This window comes from Condylostylus longicornis, unplaced genomic scaffold, assembly GCF_029603195.1.
Source record: "Condylostylus longicornis isolate FDR11 unplaced genomic scaffold, ASM2960319v2 ptg000135l, whole genome shotgun sequence".
Classification (NCBI taxonomy): Eukaryota; Metazoa; Arthropoda; class Insecta; order Diptera; family Dolichopodidae; genus Condylostylus; species Condylostylus longicornis.
The window spans coordinates 4,710,381-4,732,737 of NW_026578103.1; the positions used below are offsets into that span (position 1 = coordinate 4,710,381).

General features: G+C 25.1%; 1 protein-coding gene across 3 annotated transcripts in view; it reads right to left on the reverse strand.

Moving 5' to 3' along the window:
* The window catches only part of LOC129615484 (dedicator of cytokinesis protein 9), an 80,367-nt gene that overhangs the window by 24,821 nt on the left and 33,189 nt on the right, over nucleotides 1–22,357 (reverse strand). For all 3 annotated transcript variants that reach the window (XM_055530731.1, XM_055530730.1, XM_055530732.1), the window contains exon 3: nucleotides 1,594–1,710. In XM_055530731.1, the coding sequence (XP_055386706.1) occupies nucleotides 1,594–1,710 (117 nt within the window). The remainder of the gene's footprint in view (nucleotides 1–1,593; nucleotides 1,711–22,357) is intronic.

Sequence of the window (22,357 nt, forward strand, 5' to 3'; positions counted from 1 at the left end):
TAACGTAAAAAATAAAATGCTAACTAGCTTTTAAAAGCATATTTTTATAATTAATGCCAATGTATTGAAAAAATTTTATTCTGAATCGAAGTACTTATGTTATTGTAAGATGAACAAAATCGTGCCCTTAAAGCGATACTTAAAAGCGTACACAAATCATGTATTCAAAAAGCATTTATAAAGAATGATGTGTTTAGCTCTTTATTTTGTACTTTTTTCCTATTTTATTTCTATTTTTTCTTCTTAAATGTACAATTTTCACTTTTGAAATTGTGTTTTTTAATAAAAGACTACATAAAGTTTCCCTTTTATCCTGTATTTTATATTTATAAAAAGGGTAATAAATAAAGGATGTAAAAAACATGCTCTTCAAACACTAGAAAACAATGCAATAACACTTGAAGAAATTCGATATAATAACAAAAAAGGAAGGAAAATAGAGAAGATTCCATCAATATTAGTCTTTTCTTAAAATGTTTTTGTTTTTAAAAAAATATGATTTTGAGTTTTTGTAATAAATTTGATTTATGTAAGGGTACGATTGTTAAGGAATGAAAGAACTTCAAATTACAATGGTTTTGAACATGGAAACAATGTAATTTGGAAAGAGAATTAAAATATTTGCCTCCAAATACCAAGAAATCAATCAAACATTTTCTGTCCTTTAAAAATATGGAATTTCTAAAAGAATCAAGCTTTTCTATGTAATAGAAACCAAAAAATGTACATTTATGGAAAAATGTAATAAATCAAACCAATGGGTTTCAACATTGATAAGTTGAGTACAAAAGTACAACTTTTCAATCTTAACAATTTGATAATGTACATAATTCGTTAAATAGGCTTTGGAGCAATATTAAGGCGATAATTTTGCAAAAATGTTGAAGTTTTGAGCAGTAAAAGAAAACTAGCTCTAAAAAAGAAATACAGCCAGTAGTTAAATTAGTTGGGAGGCCTCTTAACTAACATTGAAACGAGTTTCAATGGCAAAATATTTTGCTGTTATCACAAACAAAAGCAGTTTCATACGACTTTAGGAAATTGTAATATGATGGAAAAGATGAGAATTTTGTTCTAGAAAAATAATTTTCTCAGTACAATCTGATCTACTTCAGCATTTTTTCTTTTAAATATGCAATATTTAATTTGAACTTTTTCATTCAAATTTCATGCTAGTTTCTTAACAAATAATATATTTGTTATATTGATAGATCTTCAATGATACTTGCAAAATTCTTTATTAGGTTATTATTTAAATTTTCTTAGATACGTCATTGATTTATGTGCAAAACTTATAGAACCGTCGAAAAACTCAATTTAAGCAAGAGCCTAAAAATTGCCTGTATTAGAATTACCAAAGATTCCCACAGTTATAAGTTTTACAGCGTCAATAGGAAATAAAACTTTAGTTAGATGTCATTGTATTATACACGCACAAAGATTCAGAAAAATAAAAATTGTAATAGCAAAATTTTATTCCTTGATTGCAGCTTAATTTTTTTACAACTAAAACTGTACAATTTCGTTTTAGTATTTATCACACCTAATAATAATATTTTTTTTTTTATAAATAACATTTTTACTTATACTTACCGAAACATCATCATTCGGAAATAATAAAAGTTCCCTTTGAGGATCATTTTGAATGAGCGTTTTATTCTTTTGTACAAAACTCTCGAAATCAATTGGCTCAACGAGAAGCGGTTTATTCTAAAAAGAAAAGAAAAAAGAAATTTTTATATGTTTTTATTTTTTTTTTAAATAAATAATTTAATTTATTAAATGGAAAGGCGATGAACATAATATTTTCGCATTTTTTAGTTACCGCAGAAATTCCAGAATCAAAACACAAAAACAAGATTGAAAAAAATTTTTTTGCCTTTTAAAATACTTTTGAATAAAGAATTTATTTTCACTATGAAAAAGGAACAAAATGTTTTTGATTTTTTTCAATATGAATTTAAAAATGGCGGTTAAGTAAAAATTAATTTAATTTACTTTCATATCTTTTTAGTTTTATACAATTGCTTTAAATAAAATTGGGTTCTTTCTTTTTCAGATAATTTTAAATTATAAAATGGAAACATTTTGCTAGAAATTCCTGCAATTTTTTACATTATTTTTGGGTAAAGTCTAAATGTAGGGTCTGTACTTATAAATTAAAATAATATTATAAATGGCCGCAACTCGCAATTCTTTATAAAATTTTCTCCCTACATAGAAAGAAATGTGCCTATACATAATATTATAATTTAATAAAATATTGTAAACATTTCAACGCCTCTAGGTAGAAAAGAAAAATTCTTTAGTAAAAAAAGCAAACTTAAAAGTAAACATAACCTCTTTACATTCAATAAAAGTTCAAAAAAATAGAATAATGAACGCTTTCATTAAATAAAAAATTTACGTTTTATGATTATGTATGTATAAATGATAGTATGTATGTATACACACTTGCGAATATGTGTATGAGTATCTCACATATGTTCATACGGCTCTACAGTTAATTAATGTTTACTTCAATCAAAACCTAAAAAAACTCTTTATTGATGTTATAACTAATAGTTTATTTAATTTTAATTGATGTAAACTAATCTATACAGCAATTTATTTATAATAGAATCAAATTGATGCAAAAACAAATTGGATTGAGGTTGGTTAAGTTAAATGGGAGTAAAAGAATCATCAACGTCAAAATATGACGAGAAGTGGAATATAAGTATGTGCATGTTTGAATATAAACCAATAAGAAAATTGATCTAGGATTCTACGAGACTCGTAGCAATCAAGAAATATACTGGTGTAAAAATAACTCTGAAACCTTTTTATATTCGAAAGGCACTGTATTTGAATATAATTGCTGATTGGTTTTAACTTATAGGAGAAAAAAGGAGTCAGTAACCAATTTTTAGGCCTTAAAAATAAACTTGATCGGATTGCCAGTTTCTTGTTAGAAGCGCCTTTTGATTTATTTTCTTTTGGACACTGTTTCCATTGATATTCCTCAAAATGGTGCTCCTTCCACTTCTTTTTTACTTAGAAAATAAAATTAACTAAACCAAAAATTGGGGCCTTAGTTTAAAACACATGAAGTTTTTGTTTTGTTAAGAAATCCAAGTTCGTACCGACATTATTTTCAAAATAAAATAAAAACTTTCAACAACAATTTCCTAAAGTATTCAACTTTGATATTATATGTTAATAAAGTTATTCAAACATAAATATAAAATAGAACCAGTTAACTGATATTGCAGGGCATTCTTTTTATCTCATTTCATACTTTTCTTGTGTATATTAGGATGCAAGTAACGATCAGAAAATTAAATATGAAATGTCATAATATCAAAAGAAACCTAAAAAAAAAACATCAAACCTGCATATTGGTTGTCTTTAAAACGTGATTTTAAGTGCAATCTTCTTCCGTTTCGTAGTCTTGCATTTAAAGTTTTTGTCACAATTCTAAGTATGTTATATAGTAAAAAAAAAACATATGCGGAGTAAATATATCTCCGCATATGTTTTTTTTTATTACTTTATTTATACGAAAATAGTGATTTTTCTGTTTTGTTTTAACACAGTTTTCACTGCAGTGTGTTAAATTTTATTTTCTATTTGAAATTTTCAAAATAGACATGATCATACATAAATCAACAATTTATCAATATCTGAAATTACCTCTTCAGTATTGCTTACTTTTAGTCATATTCACATATATACATCAATGAACATATTATTATATATACACAATAAAAAATATTTTCCATATTAATTTTTAATACAATAAAATTAAATTTAAAAAATAAACTTATTTATTTGAAAAAAATTTTAAATAGAATTTCTTGCAATAAGCGGAATTGTAAGAGAAAATATTAAAATGATTGACAGCTTTTCTTCAATTGGAAATCTACAAGTAGCACTTAATATTCAAATTTGTAGGTTAGTTTTGTGTTAAATATTTTTTAAGAGCGTCGTACTATTTCAAAACTAATAATATGGCAAGATACATATATGTAACTGCAATGCTTGTTATGCAGGTTGGTAAAAATTTTACTTTTATTAATTTTATTTTATAAAATTTTTTTGAAACTCTTTTAGAACCCAACACACAATTCCAAATCTATGAAATAGGTAATCATTCTGTTTTTAATAATTAAATCTCATATTATACTGATCAACAATATACCATTACATGTTAACCAAATGTATAAGTTAAATGAAGGTGTTATGAATGGTTAAAAAAACCCAATGTACCTTATAGGCAAGATCCTGGCAAATATTATACATATTTCAAAAATTTATAATTTTCAACAAAAATCTCTTAAAATAAATGCATTCGATTAAAGTGTGTTAATTTATTCTAATGGGCAATCCTACATAATTTTAGTTCACGCACGCATATTATTATATTTTTAAAAGTTATGCTTATGACGCATAAAAACTTATCCAAAAAAACATTGAGTAAAATATTGCAAAAAAAATTTAATAAGCCCTAGTTAACAAGATTTTTTATCAGGAACCGAAATATTTTTATTGTCTGCCTCCAGTTCCCACTTTTGTTTTTCTTCTAAACGGCAATTATTTTTCTATACCGGCGAATAAATTTTACATAATTTAAAATAAAACATTATGCTTATTTAATCAATTTTAATAAAAATTAACCGTTTTTCGGGTTGTTTGCAGTAGGCCTATTAAACATTCTTTATGATCCAAAACAAAAGTACACAAGGATTGGTATGATTTTAACAACCAAACGAATTAATAATTAATTTAAAAAAACAATTTAGAGCAAAAAAAAAACAAATTAAAACAATTTTCAGCTTTTAAATGAATATTCACATACAATCATTGTTTTCAATCTTTACACACTTAAAAGATAACCCACAAAAAAATGTCATCATTCTTTTTTTTTTGAATGCAATAAAAAATGGAAAGCTTTGAACTTCAAACGTGACATTATGCATGGTAATTAAATAAAATAAAATGTAAAAAAAAAAACGGGAAAACAAATTCTTTTCACTAATAATTGCACAATTCTCAACGTAAGTAAAAAAAATGGCTGAAAACCAGTGTTTTTTATTAAATATTCGCTCGCGTAACTTACATTTTTAATCAAAATTTTAAAAAATCCATTTGTTATACTTATTTCTATACCATATGGATACTTACGAATAAACATCTAAATATTTTCATATACCCGTATACAATTGAAAATAATTGAAAATGAACAATTTAACTTTCGAAAAGAAAACAAAAAGAATGAAAAATTTAATATTGTAACAATAAAATGTTGACTAAATCGAATAAAAACAAAAACTAGTTCACATTGCACATAAAATTTTAGTTGTTTTTTTAATGTTAAAGTGACAACGTACCCGAATACAACACTTTTCGAAAAAGAAAATGTTTGATGTGTGTAGTTAGAAAACAAGAAAAAAAAAAGAAATACGGAAAATAAAAAGCAAAATTCAAAATATTTAGGTCTGAAACTTTTCGCGGTCACAATCAATCACAGCATATTGCGATAATACCGTATTTTATTCTGGTTTCTACTCTAAACATATCGTATACAATTTGTAAGGCATTGTTTTCGTATCAATTTGAAACAATTGCTCTCTATAATTGATAACGAAAATAAAAAGATGTGCACAATATGTATTTCTCTCTCGTTTTTTTTACTGTTCAATCAAATCACATCGTTTAAAATTACACTTGAAAAGGGGCTGTAGGATCTGGCTCTATATACAATATCCTCAACAAATAATAACACAGATTGCACTAATAATGTTAATTAAGCATTCATTAAAACGTAAGACCTGATTGTATATCCCTATGAGAGAAGAAAGCTAATTAGTATGTGCATTCGTGTAGTATTATTTTCATTCAGGGAGAAAAGTTTTTTCGTATTGCGCGTCCTATTTATTCAAAAATGTATAAATAATTAAATCACCATTTATATGCATTTTTTGAGCATCTGATATTTAAGACTAAAATTTCAGTAAGTATTTCTTCATCTACCTGAATGGGTCCCAAAAAAATCAACAATTGATTTTAAATTCTAATCTTTATAAAAGTTAAAATTTTAAGAATTATTGCCACAAAAATACACCAACCCTTTCTAATACACCAAAATATACCAGATCTGCTATATTTATGGGTAGAATTTCGAAGTTAGCCAAAACAATCGAATACATATTATGGTCAGTTGTATTATGGCCACACCAAATTTTTGAATAATTTTTTTTTCAACCAAAGCCTGACGAAAAACGAATGTTATATGTATATGTAGATATATGTAGATGTATTTGAGGCAAGAATAAATATAAAATAACGTATAGGGAAGTAAATATTCAGTGCATGAAATATTTAGAATAATGTGGTGCTTTGCAGTTTCAAAATATACATAAATATGTATGTATGTATGTTTGTATGTATCTAAGTAGTTAGTAAGAATAAAATAAACAAATTCCCAGTGATATTTAGCAACCAGCGACAAAAAAATATGCTTTTTAAAACAACATAAATAATAATAAATAATAATTTTAAATTGAAAAAATAAAATAGAAGACAATGATCATTATATTTTATAAAAATTTGCCTATACAAATTTTTACAAGTATGGGTTAAACATAAAAGAGCTGCCATGAAAAATTGTACGACTCATTATTTTATTATAATTGTGTACTTCCTTTCCAAGCAACGCTATAAATTAAATAATGTTAACAAAAAATTTACATAAAAAATCTTTGATCAGGTAGAAATAATTAATTTAGAACGCATATTTTACAATGAATGACTTTAAAAGGTGGCACAGTAAACATTTAATATAACAGTAAATATTTGAACAGGTCTATAGTTAGATGTCACTTACGCGCATATAGAATAAAATTTTCTGTCAGTGGTTCGATTAACATTTGAACTATAATTTGTAGGACATTGATAATAATACAGGTTAGCAATTACTAAGATATCCGAAAAGTTAAACAATTCATACATACATATATGTATGTACATATAAATCTTCAAAATTAGTTCTATTATTTTATCGTTTCTTGAAATATAAAATTTTCTTTGAAAACAATATCTGCGTTATTGCATTATGCCACACGGTTATTAAAAATTTACATTTACCAACAAATACGAGTGTTATAATCGTAAAAAATAACCAGCTAGTCCTATTTATATATTCGCAAGTCTCTAGATCATGTATGTATGTGTATGAATACGGAAACTTTAATGATATTATCATTATTTTACTTCTCGTATCCTAAATGAATGAACTCCGAAACATAAATTTGACAAATCTGTAAAACATAAAGTGAAGTCGCACCACAAAAATTATTGTTTTACAAAAAGTGTGTATAATTTTGCACAGATTTGTTGGTTTATCATTTTAATTGGAAATCATAAATCATTATGCAAACAAATTTATTTGTTTTCGTACATTGTTTGATTATGATATTGTAAAAACATACATACAATACATTTGACGTTATTTTTATTACCTTTTTGAGTAATATACCTTGACGTGATGAAAAGGAAATTCGAAAATATAAATATTCTCTTTAGATATGTATGTGGAATATATGTAAGTAACAAACATAAAATTCACATGTTTGTGAGGTATTATGAATTACACTTTATATATTTTTGACAAATTTTCCATCTTTAAATTTACAATCTAAAAATAAATCTTTTTACTAATTGTGATTTATTTTGACTATAAAACTTTTCGATGTGCCACTTGCACTTGCACTTCTATTAAATATTAACCTTTTTTTAGGATTTTATATATATTTTGTACGATGTGCTTTAGAAATTTAATTGTTTGCCACTTTAATAACGAGAATAACAATTGTGTCAAATTGTTTACTTTAAATTATATGTCTACATATTTAAAATGATTCCAAAACTCGAGATTAAGATTGATTAACTCGAGATTGGTTAAAAAATATTTACACCGAACAAAGTGGAAATTTAAATGGAATTTTTACAATATCCTACAGTCAAGAAAATCAAATTCAACTTTTCCTAAATTATAAATATATGTACAAACATATATGTATCATTCTATTTGCACAAAATTTCCTCAAGCTTATTCAGAATTGTTATAAAATAAACATAAAATACCAAAAATCATGACAAATACAAATACATTTGGGAAAACTTGTTACCCTCAAGCTCTCAATGTATTTTTTTAATGATTTTCATACATTTAACGTGTATTTTGCATTTATTTTTGATTTTAGTTATTAAATATTATTTTTAAATTTTTTTGAAAAACAAGCAGTTTTCTTTGAGATCAAAATAAGGAAATCTATTCAAATTTATCTTCGTAAAATTGAAATTGTCTAATATTATTTGAAAGAAATATATTGACAATTTCGAAATACATATTTTATGTGACTTTGTTGAAGAATTGTACCGACAAGAACACTGTTTTGCAGCTAAATTGTGGCAAAACTTAATTAAAGAAGTTAAACCGAATGTTAATTTGAAAAAGATATGATAAATTTACGTTCAATAATGCATATGTATTATATATAGTCGAAGGACCAAAATGTGAAAGAAACACTTATTATATAATATGTATTTATAAATTGTTTTAATATCCCTACGAAAGAATTTTTGAAAAGATAAATTTATACATATATTTCAGAAATTGTAAAACTTACACAACAAAAACTTTAGATGAAAAAATGCGGTAACAAGGTCACTATTCTATATTAACTTAATGGAAACTTAATGGAAATTTCTTCATACAACTGCAGGACAAATGGGTAATCAAAACAACGAGTTAAAGGCAGAAAAATTAAAAAATTTTTCTCCTCGAACTGGACTTGAACTAGTGACTTACTGCTTCCTAGGCGGACGCTCTACCAACTGAGCTACAGAGATATTAAGAAATTGCCGACGAAATGTTCTTCACATTGATTTATTCTATAATCCACATGATTACTAAGTATTTTTTATATTGAAATGCTACATGCAATCTACTATGTGAAACACACAATCACAAGAACATTATTCTAATAAAATTTGAAAGTGGGTTGCATAAGTCTTTGAAATAGCTACAATACAAATTCAAAAGTAATAACAGGATCACCACTCTGAAAAAATTTAGTAATACTCGTAGCTAAGCACCAAAAGTTACTTTGTACTAATACTGTACTAATTTTATAAAATGCATACATCGTACATTTGGAAAATTTCATATTCTAAAAAAATTTTATTTTTTCCTACTTTGCGTATAATTTAGAAAATTCTTTTTAATAAATTTTCCATGACTATTGCTGATATTAATTAATAATAATTTACTACGAATACACAGAAAATCATTTAAATATTTTTTGCAAATTTTTTTACATTTGGATTTAATTCTTAAAAACAGCTTTTCCAAAACACAAATTTAAATATGATTTTGTCAATATTCTCTTGGCGTTGCTTGTTTTTGTATCAAATTCTATATTTTAATCAAATCCCACATTTTGGAGAGGAACTATGCAATAAAATAATTTGTCAACAAGAAATTTCACATTCCTTTGATATTCTATTTCTATATTCTAAAAAAAGAAATATTAAAACTAGCGTAAAAAAATTCATAACCATATAAGATTAATAAATTTGTATACTTTGTTTAAACTCTTTTTAATTAATAAGTACTGAATCAAATTATATAAAAATGTTAGAATTTTAAAAATTAAATTGTGCAGTTTCTATTCAACATTTAAAAATCAATATTCATACATATTATAATATATAGTATATGTAAATGCAAGTACACATGTGTGGTATGTGTGGTAACATTTATGTATTACTTACTTACAAAACGTATTATATCAATTACGCAAATTATTGACACAATTAATAATTATTATGGAGGCAAAATAAAAAAGGGAAATAAATTTTGCTATGACGACCAGAAGCTACATCATAAAATGGAACTATTTTAACAATCTATGTTATGTACGCGCTTTCATATATGTATTTGCATATAGTACCACAATGGGTATACTCATTCAATTCATAAATTATTTCATATTTTATTTGTATTATCTATCCCATCCATTTCTACGCAAAACGTTTCATAAATAACATGCATTTTGTGCTTGCATATACAGAACATTAAACATTTTTATGTATTCTATTTATTTCTATTAAAAAATTTTCGAGACGAGATATAGTGGAACCTATAAATCCATTATATTTAATAGTACTACGTTATTTGTTGCATTTCGATGCATATGTGTTTAACAATGCACACTTTCAATGTATTCGGTTGTTTTAATAAAAGGGTAGACTTAGACATACATTGAATGTACTTATTTTTAACAATTATAAATTAAATTTTTATATTGAAAGAGGGGAAAAGTTTTTTTTTTAATTAGGTTGATGTAGCAGTTAAAAGCCGGTTCATTTGAATTAAATTTTCTTTTATATTCAATTTTCTTAAGAATAATAATTATCCTTAAGTTGCTTTAACTTTAAAAAGTTGAATATATCCAACAACTTTTATGCCAAAGTACTGTCAATCAAAATATTTTGCAGTAGTTGGGAGTTGTAAATGAAATGAAACTCTTTTTACGATATTACTGTTATATTGGAACAAAATCCAACTTATAAATTTTAATATTGGACGTTTAATTTTCGATCCTAATATTTTTCATATAATATGAAAAATTTTCATATAAGTCATCTACTATTATAAATGTGCAAATACACCAGTCAAATCATGTCTTGCCAGTTCAGATTGTTATGCATACGTTCAATATGCTATATACCCACTCTTGCTGCAAATTAAATACCTGTCAGAGCGATTAAATATAATTGTACTTGCTCAACGCAAATAACAAATACTGTTAAAAAGTAATTTGAAGAAATATTTTATATTTCATATGCATGTTGTACATAAAGAAAATATGAAACATCTATTAATAATAAATAAATAAGAAATTACACTTCGTAGATAAGAAGGAACAATTTCAGTCTCATTGGAATTTAAAACAAAGTATTCTAAATCCATTAAAAGAATATTTGATTTACTATATTATTCACTTTCATTGTAGTTATTAAGTATTTAAAGTATGCGGTAAAATTGAGCAAATTATTGTTTTCAAAATAAATTTTAGAATTGCATGCATGAATGTGTTAAATATGTAAAAGTTTGTAAACAAAAATTAGTAACATAAGCCAAAATGAAATTTACAAAAGCACAAATACAAACAAACCTTTAAATTTTAAGCATTATGTCTGCAAAAAAACTTCTGTATTCAGTTTAATGCAGGTCGCCTATATTAGTCAGCTTCATATCTATCCCATTGAATAAGAGATTTCTGATGTGGTTCTAGCTAACGCTAGAAATCCACAATTACAATAAAAAATATTTTGTTGTTTATGTAATTATTTAGCTGAATGCAAAACTGTGACATTTTATAATAGAAATTTATTTCGGGAATAAAATATTGGATACATAGTTGAAAATGATGTACTTATGGGCTTATCCCGTAATTACGGTATTCCGTTAATCATAAATGAAATGGCTAAAATCTGTTACACGGTTTCTAAAAATTGTAAAGGTAAATTTTTCAGACAAAAAGGGCAACGGTTAATGACCACAATTGATTTTATGATCTATTTAATTTTCGTCAGTTCTATACTCAAATTTCATAAAATTAATTTATTTTTCTTTTATTCTCCTAGTAGTTTCTCACAAACACTATAACTTATTGAACATTAAATATATCGTAAATTTAATTTAACAAAAAAGCAATTCAATTTAAATATTCATCCATAACTTTAGAATCTTAATCTAAAAAATTAATTAAACTAATTCATAATTAATTCTTTTACAAGAAGTTTCACTTAACCATTTGATTCATCCTAATCTATAAAGTAAATAAATAAATTAATATAATATGTAAGTATGTATACGTGTGTTTCACATTTCTCTTAACTTAATGGGAAATTAAAAAACATAAAAAATAAAAATCCCCTTGCACTTGGAAAATCTTTTTGCCCAAGTTCAAATGTGGGCAACATAATCGGATAAAATTGAAATAAACATATGCATGCAAGCATATTTTGGTAATGAATATTAATTTACTTTTAACACAAACCTATATATTTGCATATTTCCTATATATTTTTCACAGACACTAGTACATACATGTGTACATATATACATATGTATATACAATGTATGTACATCTATTATAATTGAAGTTGAAAAATGTCAAACTCCAAAGTGGCAGCTGCACTTTACAGTGAAAAGCTTTATACGAGTATACTATATCGATAGAAAAATCCTAAAAGAAGGGAACAAAAATTTAGTTTTGTTTTTTTGTCTTTATTAAAACGTGCATAGACACACATAGTTATACTTACACAAATGAAATGACATTAATCCATATACACACAATCAAACATAATAAAGACTGATGTAAATTCGATTTACTTCTTCACTTTATAATTTGTTCATTTATATTCTGACAAAAATGTTAGGTCGATGTAAGGTCGCCTCCCCCATTTCTATTGACTGACAAAACATATGAGTAAATTATGCATATACTTATACGTAAACACAAATATGGTAAAATGAAATTTGAAACCCAACTAAACAAATAAATTTTTTTACTCGGTGTTCTTTTTTAAAGTTTAGCTTTTTTTATATTTTGAGTTTTTCCCAAGAAAATTTCAAAACAACTCTTTTAGTGCTTCTTTTTCAATTGATTTAATAGAGAATACGTTCTTATTATTGTTTTTTATTCAAATTATTTTTAATTTTTACTTAATTTGAGATCATGTAATGTATAAAATAAATTAATAGAAAAAACAAAAATTATGAACTTTAATTTTGGTCCCTTCTCTTAAAAAACAGTGTAGATTTGGTTCAATTTTTATATCAAGGAAATCAAAAGTAACAGCTCGCCCAACTTCACAAAACAGCACAACATAAAAATATTTGAAATTTCAGTATCATGACAGTTTGTTCAAAGATGGTCAAGTCCGCGTAAAGCAAATAAAGAGGCCTAACTTATTGTTTTTTTTTTCTACTTTTAACCATTTTCTGACGTCACTAAGTGTAATAGATAGGTGACGAACCTACCGTAGTTTTGTTTTTATTAGATATTTAAGGGTATTGATATTTATTGTTTTATTTTGCTAGTATTTTTTTTTTAATATTGAATATTATTGAAATATGGTAATTAGTTAAGATTAATTTTTTATTTTTATATGTAATGTGTATAAAGCTATATAATATTGAATTAAATTTTTATAGTGACCTGACTGCGCTTTGAATCAGAGACCCTTTAGTTGGCTTATTGTTACGCCTTAAAAAATAAATGTTTCAATAAATTTTCCTGAAATACAACTGTGTCCTAATTTATAAGCTGTAGGGTAACAAAATCACTACCAAAAGCATCGAACACTATTAAACCGCCTACCTTATAAGCTCTACCTTACCTTATAAGCTCTCAATAAACATAAAGTTCGAAAATTTCAAATATTAGATAGGTACGTCACACACAACTTAGTACTTGTTAAATTTATTATAGATTACGCTTTATATTCTTCTACCACAATTTTAATTTTTGGTTATTTCGTTTTTAAGTACTTGAAATTTTTTTTTGAGTATAAAGTTTTGAGTGAGTTAAAGAAAATTAAATAATAATGTTGAATAAAATTAAATTTTTTGGGATAAAAAAATTTTCATCAAACCCTACATTAATAACGTAAATGGAATTATGAATGTGACTCTATCTATGAAAAGAGACGTTTGCATGTCGTCTATTTTCCAAAGTGATATTTAAAGTAAGAAAGGATGTTGTTTGATTTAGAAAAAGATGTAAAGTTTGTAATTGACAAATTTATCTTTCAAACTAAATATGAACTTTTATTTTGCTTACATTTTGAGAATAAAATTAGCAAAAAAAAATTAATATTGTAAATTTCAAAAATTTTTCAAATATAAACTTAACACGAGAATTCCTTCAGGTAATTTAATTTTGATTTTGATTCAAAAAGTACCATAGTTATAAAGAAATCTATTTGCAATGCCGTTGCTAGTAAATTTAAAAAAGGACAATTATTGGGACCTTATTAATATATTTTGAGGAAAGTACACTAACTTCCATTAAATACTTAGAATATAGTATACTTAATTTTTTTTTTAAAAATCGACAGGCTATCATGATTATAAAACAATTGAGGATAGAAGCCACGGCCGTGTCGCCTCTCAATTGCGAAATATTGCAAATTTTCAATCGAACAACATTACCTTATCATATTGAATTAAAGAATTCTAACTATAAATAATAAATTTTTAACAATATATTCATGCATTGCTCACCACCTGCTGTTAGTGTCAATAAAATTTTAACTGATCAATTTTGTTATGTAGGTTGTTAAATGTTTCAACCTCCTTTAGACAATTAAACACCTAATTAACTACTAAATCCCTACATGTATTCGTAAAGGCAGGTATTTTTGTTACAATATTTCATAATAATAAAATAATCTAATCTAATAAAATTCAGCAGCGTTATGAACAAACAAAAAAATTTTTCGTCATAAATTCTTTGTGTCTTAATCAATTAACCTATAAATAATATTATCAAACGTTTTTATTATTTCTGAGCTTATAAGTACTATGATTTTAATTATTGTGAAATAAGAAAAATTTCACAAGGGAAAAAGCTTTCACACTCGCTATTTTACTAATGAAATAGTATAGCAAACAAAAGCAAAACAAAGAATATTTCTGAACTGAATTTTAATTTACAAAATTAATAATATTATGCTACTTTTTTAATTCGGTTTAATAACGCTTTGTATTCATTGTAATATTATATTTTCAAATATGGTGGTACAAAATTACTAGAACACTGAGAATACACATGAATTACAATTAAAAAAAAGCTATATGGTAACAAAATTTGAAAGTATCGCAGTAAACTGACAAAATATCGCCTTTTAAAATATATTTTGTGATAAGGCAAAATTCTCGACTGTTTTTTTAAAACATTTACTGTGTACTTATATAAGTTAATACAAGTAACTTTTAAGTACATATATATTATAAGAACAAAAATAGAATACATACATATATCAATATAATAAAAATAAAAGGTTTTGGTCCGCTTTAGATTTTTCACATAGATAAAATCTAAGGCAGACCAAAGCCTTTCATATTTCTAGAAGCAACCCAAAAATTTGATAGCTTCCATATTATAAAAACTGCGTTATCGTAGTCGAATTACGAGTATCACTTTTCATATTGTTCAACTCCATATTATCAAAAACTTTTATATTTTTCAGCCATAAGCTACTTAACATATATTTGACTTCTTTTGCTATTTTCTATACATAAATCGTAATAAAGCTGGTAAATCTTAAGTAGTTAACATCAAATCGAATGTCAAAACACACGAATTTAACAGATTAAATTCCGAATTTGTTTCGTAATACATATAAAAAATAGTAGTATACTAGTAGGTTAATTATATATGGTGGATTCATCAGCTTATCGAGTATTATGTATGGTGGAATAAATTTATTCACCAGTATTTTTCGTAATGGCAGCGTTATATATTATTGACTGTATTTTAAGGTTTCCAAAAATTTATACTTACTATTGACATGGCCGCGTAACTACTTTTGACAAGAAATCTGCCAATAAGTCCTCCATATGTTTTAAGAAAATATTCGTTGTCATTAATGCTATTAATGACATTAAAAATTTAATATTATAATAAATTTATTAGTGTTACGAAATTTGTATAAGAAAAATTTAAAAGCATATTTTTGCCTCATATTCTGTGTTTTGTTAAATAAAATTTTTTGCCCAACCATATAAGAAAATGAAAGTAGTCTAGAAATAATTGAAAAAATTTAAAAAGTTTGGAACTTTTAAGTATTACTATGATAACAAAAAATAAAAAAACAACTGCAATACTTAGCTCATCACTTATTTTGTGACTTCACTTTTTGCACTTCTTACATTTGATCTCTCTTCAATAAATTACAATTCAATAAATTCAAGTCATATTCTGAAAGCAATTTGTATTCAATTTTACATGGCGTCTAAAAATAAATCAAAATGGAGAGAATTTAATTCTATGTTGTATATGTATGTACATCCAAGAGTCCATATAAATTTGTTTTTATTCATGTACATACTTACTCACTTGAAAACTTTTTGATAATTCATGAAACGCTTTACAGTTAACTATAAATTTGACAGTTTATTTAACTTCTGTTATCAAATCTAAAATCTTTTTAAATTATCTAAGTATTTGCATAATGAATGCATACGTGGAAATGTAATATGTCTGTTATGAGATGAGAGAACCTACCAAAAGTTTGTACAATGTATGTAATACAAACTCTTTCACTCATACGTACGAGTATGTATGCATATATACTTTATTTTAATTTGCATATTATGAGCACTATACACCAACACCAACATGAAACTGAATATTTTATTACTTTATGTAATTGTGTCATGTAAATTCAATTTGGAATTTTGTTTTGAGAGATTTCTACAGCAACTTTAGGAAAAATAATTAATTTATAAGAGTGAAAACATATGAATAGGTTAGCAAAATAAGTATGTACAAAATAAGCATTTTACAAAATTTCTATAGAATTTCTATGCATGTTTGTACCTTGTTACGCAAATGTATTATCAGTTTATATAATGCTTATGACAATTTAACCTCATCAAACTCAAGATTTTTTCAACATCTAAGAATTTGGTGCTACCGCTGATATTAAGATTATATTATTATTATTTCATTTAAAAATAATAAAAAATGTTTACAAATGAAAGTCACAGTATGCGTATGGCTCTTGGAAACATTTTCAAAAAAAACTCTGTCTGTTCGTCTATTCGACTAATTACTAAATTTTACACCCTTCAAAATAGAAAGCTGAAATGAAATATAAAAAAGCTTCTCAATCTTTTAAGTTACAGCTCTTCATATGTATAAGTTTTTGATAAGGTACTGGAGAAAAATGTTGTGCAATCTGTAAAAAAAAATGATCAAAAATTGAATTTTTCTATTACACCTAAGCAAAAGACATGCTTTTAAAATGGACCTTCAAATTATAGGTTATCTCAAATCGCAAAAATACTCGCCGAAGTTTGAAATATTTCACTTTTGTAATCTATTTTTTCATTTATTTCAATAAAAATCGAATTTTTATGAAAGCAAGTGTGTAGAACTCTCAATCTCTCCTAAAATAACTCTCATCTTTCCTAAAAGTACATACTCTTTACTCGTTCTTTTGCCCTTAACTGAAATTATAATTCATATAATTATTTAATCGCATTTAATATCATTTTAAATTTATTTTATAGTTATAATAAGAAAAACTTATTTTATAGTTATAATAAGAGAATCATTTCAATATAATTGTTACTTAGATCCAAAACTATTTAGAAATACAAGCTTTAAACTTCTTTACAGAAATGGGAAATGTGCTATTTTACAACCCATGAATTTGATCGACTACATTTTTGCAAATAAGAAGAAACCCAAATGACTTGAAAACTACTTTAAAGAGAATATTAATGTAGCTAAGATGATGATCCAAAATGTAAAAATTCAAATTTTCATTAACATCAATAAAAAACTATTTTACATATCATAAAGATTCATTCCTTTAATCCGCAATTCGCTTTTATCATTTTCATTTAATAAATTTAAGGAATTTTAAGGAATTTTAATTCCAGAAATTTTGAAACTTCAAGGTGTTGCTAAATATTAAATTTTTTTCTTTTCACAAACGCCACCTTTATTGAACATACCTTTTTAGGTTAAAGTAATCGAAATGTTGTTAAAAAGTTGGTCAAATATAAAAGTTTTTAGTAAAAAAATTGTTAGTATTTTTATAAAAAGTTTCACAAAAATTTTAAATGCTTATTCAACAAAACGAAATTTCAACAAACACAATTCAAGTATCAGTGAAAATTTACACGAGCATTTAAGTACTTCAAAATCTCATTTTGAGTTCGTTAAAAAAATTAAATATATACATACGAGTACGAGTATAACATACATACATAATATATAAAACGAATTTTTAATTTCAAAATTATTGCGATTTAAGGGTAGATTTTCGTTTACTAAAAATTTGGTTATTTTTTGCCTATATGAAATGGGGAAAATGAAGAAAAAATTTATTATGTATGTTTGTATGGTAAGTAATTGAAGATAATTGAGTTCTGAAACAAATATAAAGGGAAATTTAAACTTTAAAAAGTTTTTTTTCTGAGATCAATTCCTGATATTTTTCGCACATATTATTTGATATGAGAATTCAAATTTACAAAATGGAAATCATAACTTTTTATTTAACGTGAAAGTCGTTATAAACATAAGGTTAAAAATTATGACTTCATTATTAAAATTTCATTTCTTTTACTGTAAATTTTTATATGGAAAGATTGTGCATTGATACAAATCTAATTGCACCCAATTTTAGAAAATTACCCGGAAAGCTTAAAGTTAAATAACTTGAAAAAGAGCAAAGAAAAGACTAAAAGCTATCGCGTTTAAAATATTATATAGAACTGCAAACTTCAAGCATAATAAAAAATTTTAAATTTGCTTTATAATTTTGGAATTTCATAAAATATTTAAGTAATCAAAATCCAAATTTTTGTTCATTAAAAATTTTGCCTCGTGCTTATAAAATAAATTTTTTTACAAAATATAAAAATCAATTTAAAACGAAATTGTTGTTGTGTGTTTTATAAAGCTCACACTTTCATTATACTCAAATCAATATTGAACATATTCGATTTAATTTACCCTTACTATTATACACATGTATATAAAAAAAAGTTATTAATTTTCTACTTGAATGATCAAGGACACAAAAAAAAATATTTTATTTCGCCGTTTCTACTTAACACAGGAATGAGAAGTTTTAAAATAATAATGGTAAATCAAAACGATATTTTTACCATTATACTACTATATGGTAAATTCTTTTCCAAGAAATAAAAAGAAAATTCCAACATTTTGTCATAACATAATATTTTGGCAACTTTCCACTCAAATGATAATATGATGAATAAATAAATCAATAACAAGACTATACAAAAAAATCTAGAACCTTGTAATTTTAAATAATGAGTTTAAAAACAAAGCCCGTATATTGATATTTGTATGACACAAAATAAATTTGTATAAAAGAAAAAAAATATATACCATATTACAAATATGCAACCTGCAAAAAAAAATTTGCAATCCACACAAATTTATCAACTTCCGCTCCACCCATTGCTGAAATTTAATAAAATTGCGATAAGAATTTTTGGAAAAATTAAAATGTCCATAAACAAATAAACTGACTCAATTTTCAAAAATTTGTTTAAAATTTATGAGCGCTCAAGTACCTTCACATAATGCCTAGTTAAATATAGCACAGTTATGTCCAAGTATTGGTAAATATGTATATTTATCATATTTTACATAAAAATGACTAGATACATGATATTTAATGCATACTCGAATAAAATACAAATAAATTGAAATAAGTATAGACTCCATATACAAGTACTAAATTTATTTGGTTTACGTTATCGTCAAATTTAACACACTGAGTCCCAGCGTGTCATCTGTGAGCATTTATAAAACATAATCTTTTCGTCGCTTTTTGAAGCTCCATAACTAAATAACAGAAAGATAATTTAATTTCGCTTACAGAAAAAAAATCAAATAGTTTCTTTAACGATATAGTTATTTAAATTTAGGTCTAACACCTGTGGTATACATAGGTGAGATTTAACGTAAGTTAATGAACGAGTGAGCAATGGAATCAACATGTCAAATAAAGGTTAAATATATTAGTTCCTCAGGCACTTTAGAAGACCAATGGGGAAAGTTTTTCAAATATTGTGCTTAAAATTACAAAATTAGATTTTTTCGATATTTTATTTAGCAGAATTATAAATGATAAAAAGTATTACTTGATCGAAATACTTATTTCTTCTTTATTTATTATACCCGTACAAACATATATATATATGTATTTTCGATTTATAATGTAATATCATGATTATTTTGTAGTAGTAAATGCCGGAACCCTATTTGAAATGTGATCGAGGCAGCGGGTGGTGCATCTGCCTTATAACTTCAAAAGTTATTTGGCCGTATCTCTGAAATTATAGAAGCAATAATATCAAAATTTCGCATATTATTATGGGTCTGTTATGTTTGATAAAATTGGTAAAATTTTTTCACTCGTAGTGGTAGTTGCCATACAACGTTCAATATCATTTACTCATATACATATGTATATATATTATAGAAACTATACCGAAATTAATAATTTCAAGTAAAAATCTTTGAAATGATATAATTCTTGAAGTTATTCATTCATACGAATTATGCTTAAATCCGAATACTTACAAATGAGTATTAATTTTTTACCGACCGCATTGCATACAATAAGGGAGGTGATGTGATTGCAACAAATTTTGCATATCGAGTTTTCGATGGGAACGCATTTTTCCATGGTAGCGAAGAAAAAAGATTTTCGGATTTTCAGGTCTGTCGATCTGTTGGCCTGTCGGTCTGTCTGTGTGTGCACGCTTGTATCATAAGTTCGGTTGAACCGATTTTCATGAAATTTTATATGTGAGTTTTTTTTGCCTATATTACGGATTGATTAACTTTTGGAATATATAAGGCCTGGGAAACTGGATATTTTTACGGGCCAACTAGATGCCGAATTCACATTTTTTATCATATCTATGGAATTAATTAATGGAATTTTTTGAAATTTGATACTTATTTTGGTTCTGGTTGATACCGAAACTAAATGGCGAGCATTTTAGAGAATTCATATAGCAAAAAGCAAAACTCTATTAAGAGTGAAATTTACACTTTTTTAGGTATGTTAACTATAAGCTTACTAACACCCTAAAAAGTGGAAAGAAATGATTAAAATGCATTTTTATAACATTCTGCAACACTTTCACTTAACTAGATAGACAACCGACATTGCGGCCATATGTAAGTTAAATATTTTTATATATGTATATATTTTGAATTTTTTATACTGATGACATTGATTTTGGAATATCTTAATTACTATTCAACAGATTTAAATATTGTTAATAACTTTAAGATAAATTTTGGAACACAATTCAAAATAAATAAGTATTAAAGTACATCATTACATAATTAATTTAATTAAGTTCTGAACCTCTTTTTTTCCGTTAAATTTCAGCATTACATAAATACATATACATACATTGCTATACATATATGTATATACATATGTACATAAATAAAAAGACAGGTAACAGGCAGATGCCTGTATACACTTTAAATTTTCTGAAAATTTTTAATACAAACCCCTATAATTACATGTGAATGTAAAATTTTATTGCATCCATAAGGTTTATGAGATAAATAGAGAGAGCATCGTTCATTGCGAATTTAAATTCTATTTCGCACAAGGTTTTGACAGAAATATTCAAAAAGTATAGCATTGAATTACAAAATACAATCAATTACAAATTTTCGAAAATTCATAACTTTTATTCATTTTAAAAATTTCAATTATAAAAAAATAATTTGAATATTTTTATTTTTCAATACACCTTTGTTATATGTCATTAATTATTATTTTATTCATTCTGTTATAATTTTCGTTTTCTTTAGTAAAATTACATAAATTCTTATACACATATAACATTCACAACTCAATAGTAACGATGCCTATCACATACATACTTGCTTGAACCCGATGAGATGAACTTAAATAACCTCATAACCTACAAATATCGATTTCATTAAAACTCTTACTTTTTTATGTGCGTTCAAAAATATGTTTATTAAAAAGCAGAACCTATTATGATTTTAATGGAAAAATTTAAAAAAAAAAAGAAGAATAAAAAAAATATTACTAAAAATGATCCAAAGCAAACCACCCATCCATTCATCAGCATGATTCATTTTTAAAAGATTTTTATGACCTTTTCTAATATCTAAATGAAATTTTGTTTTTCATTAAAACAGCTTATGTAAGCGCATACATACATATATACTTATACCGTACTGTGTACAAGCAAGTGAACATCATTAAAAATTAATTTAATCTTACCAGTCATTTAACATTTTTCTTTTCAATAATTTGAAGTACTTGGATTTTAAGCATCAAAATCTACTTTTTACTATAGAAACAAGTTGAAACACAAAACGACCAAAAAACCAAAACAAATTAAAATTAATCTAAGATAAACAGCACAAAAAACTTGAATTTTTTCTTACTTTTGTATAAAAAAATAAAATTAAAATTCTATTAAGTGGGAATGAGAAAATTATATAATTGGAAA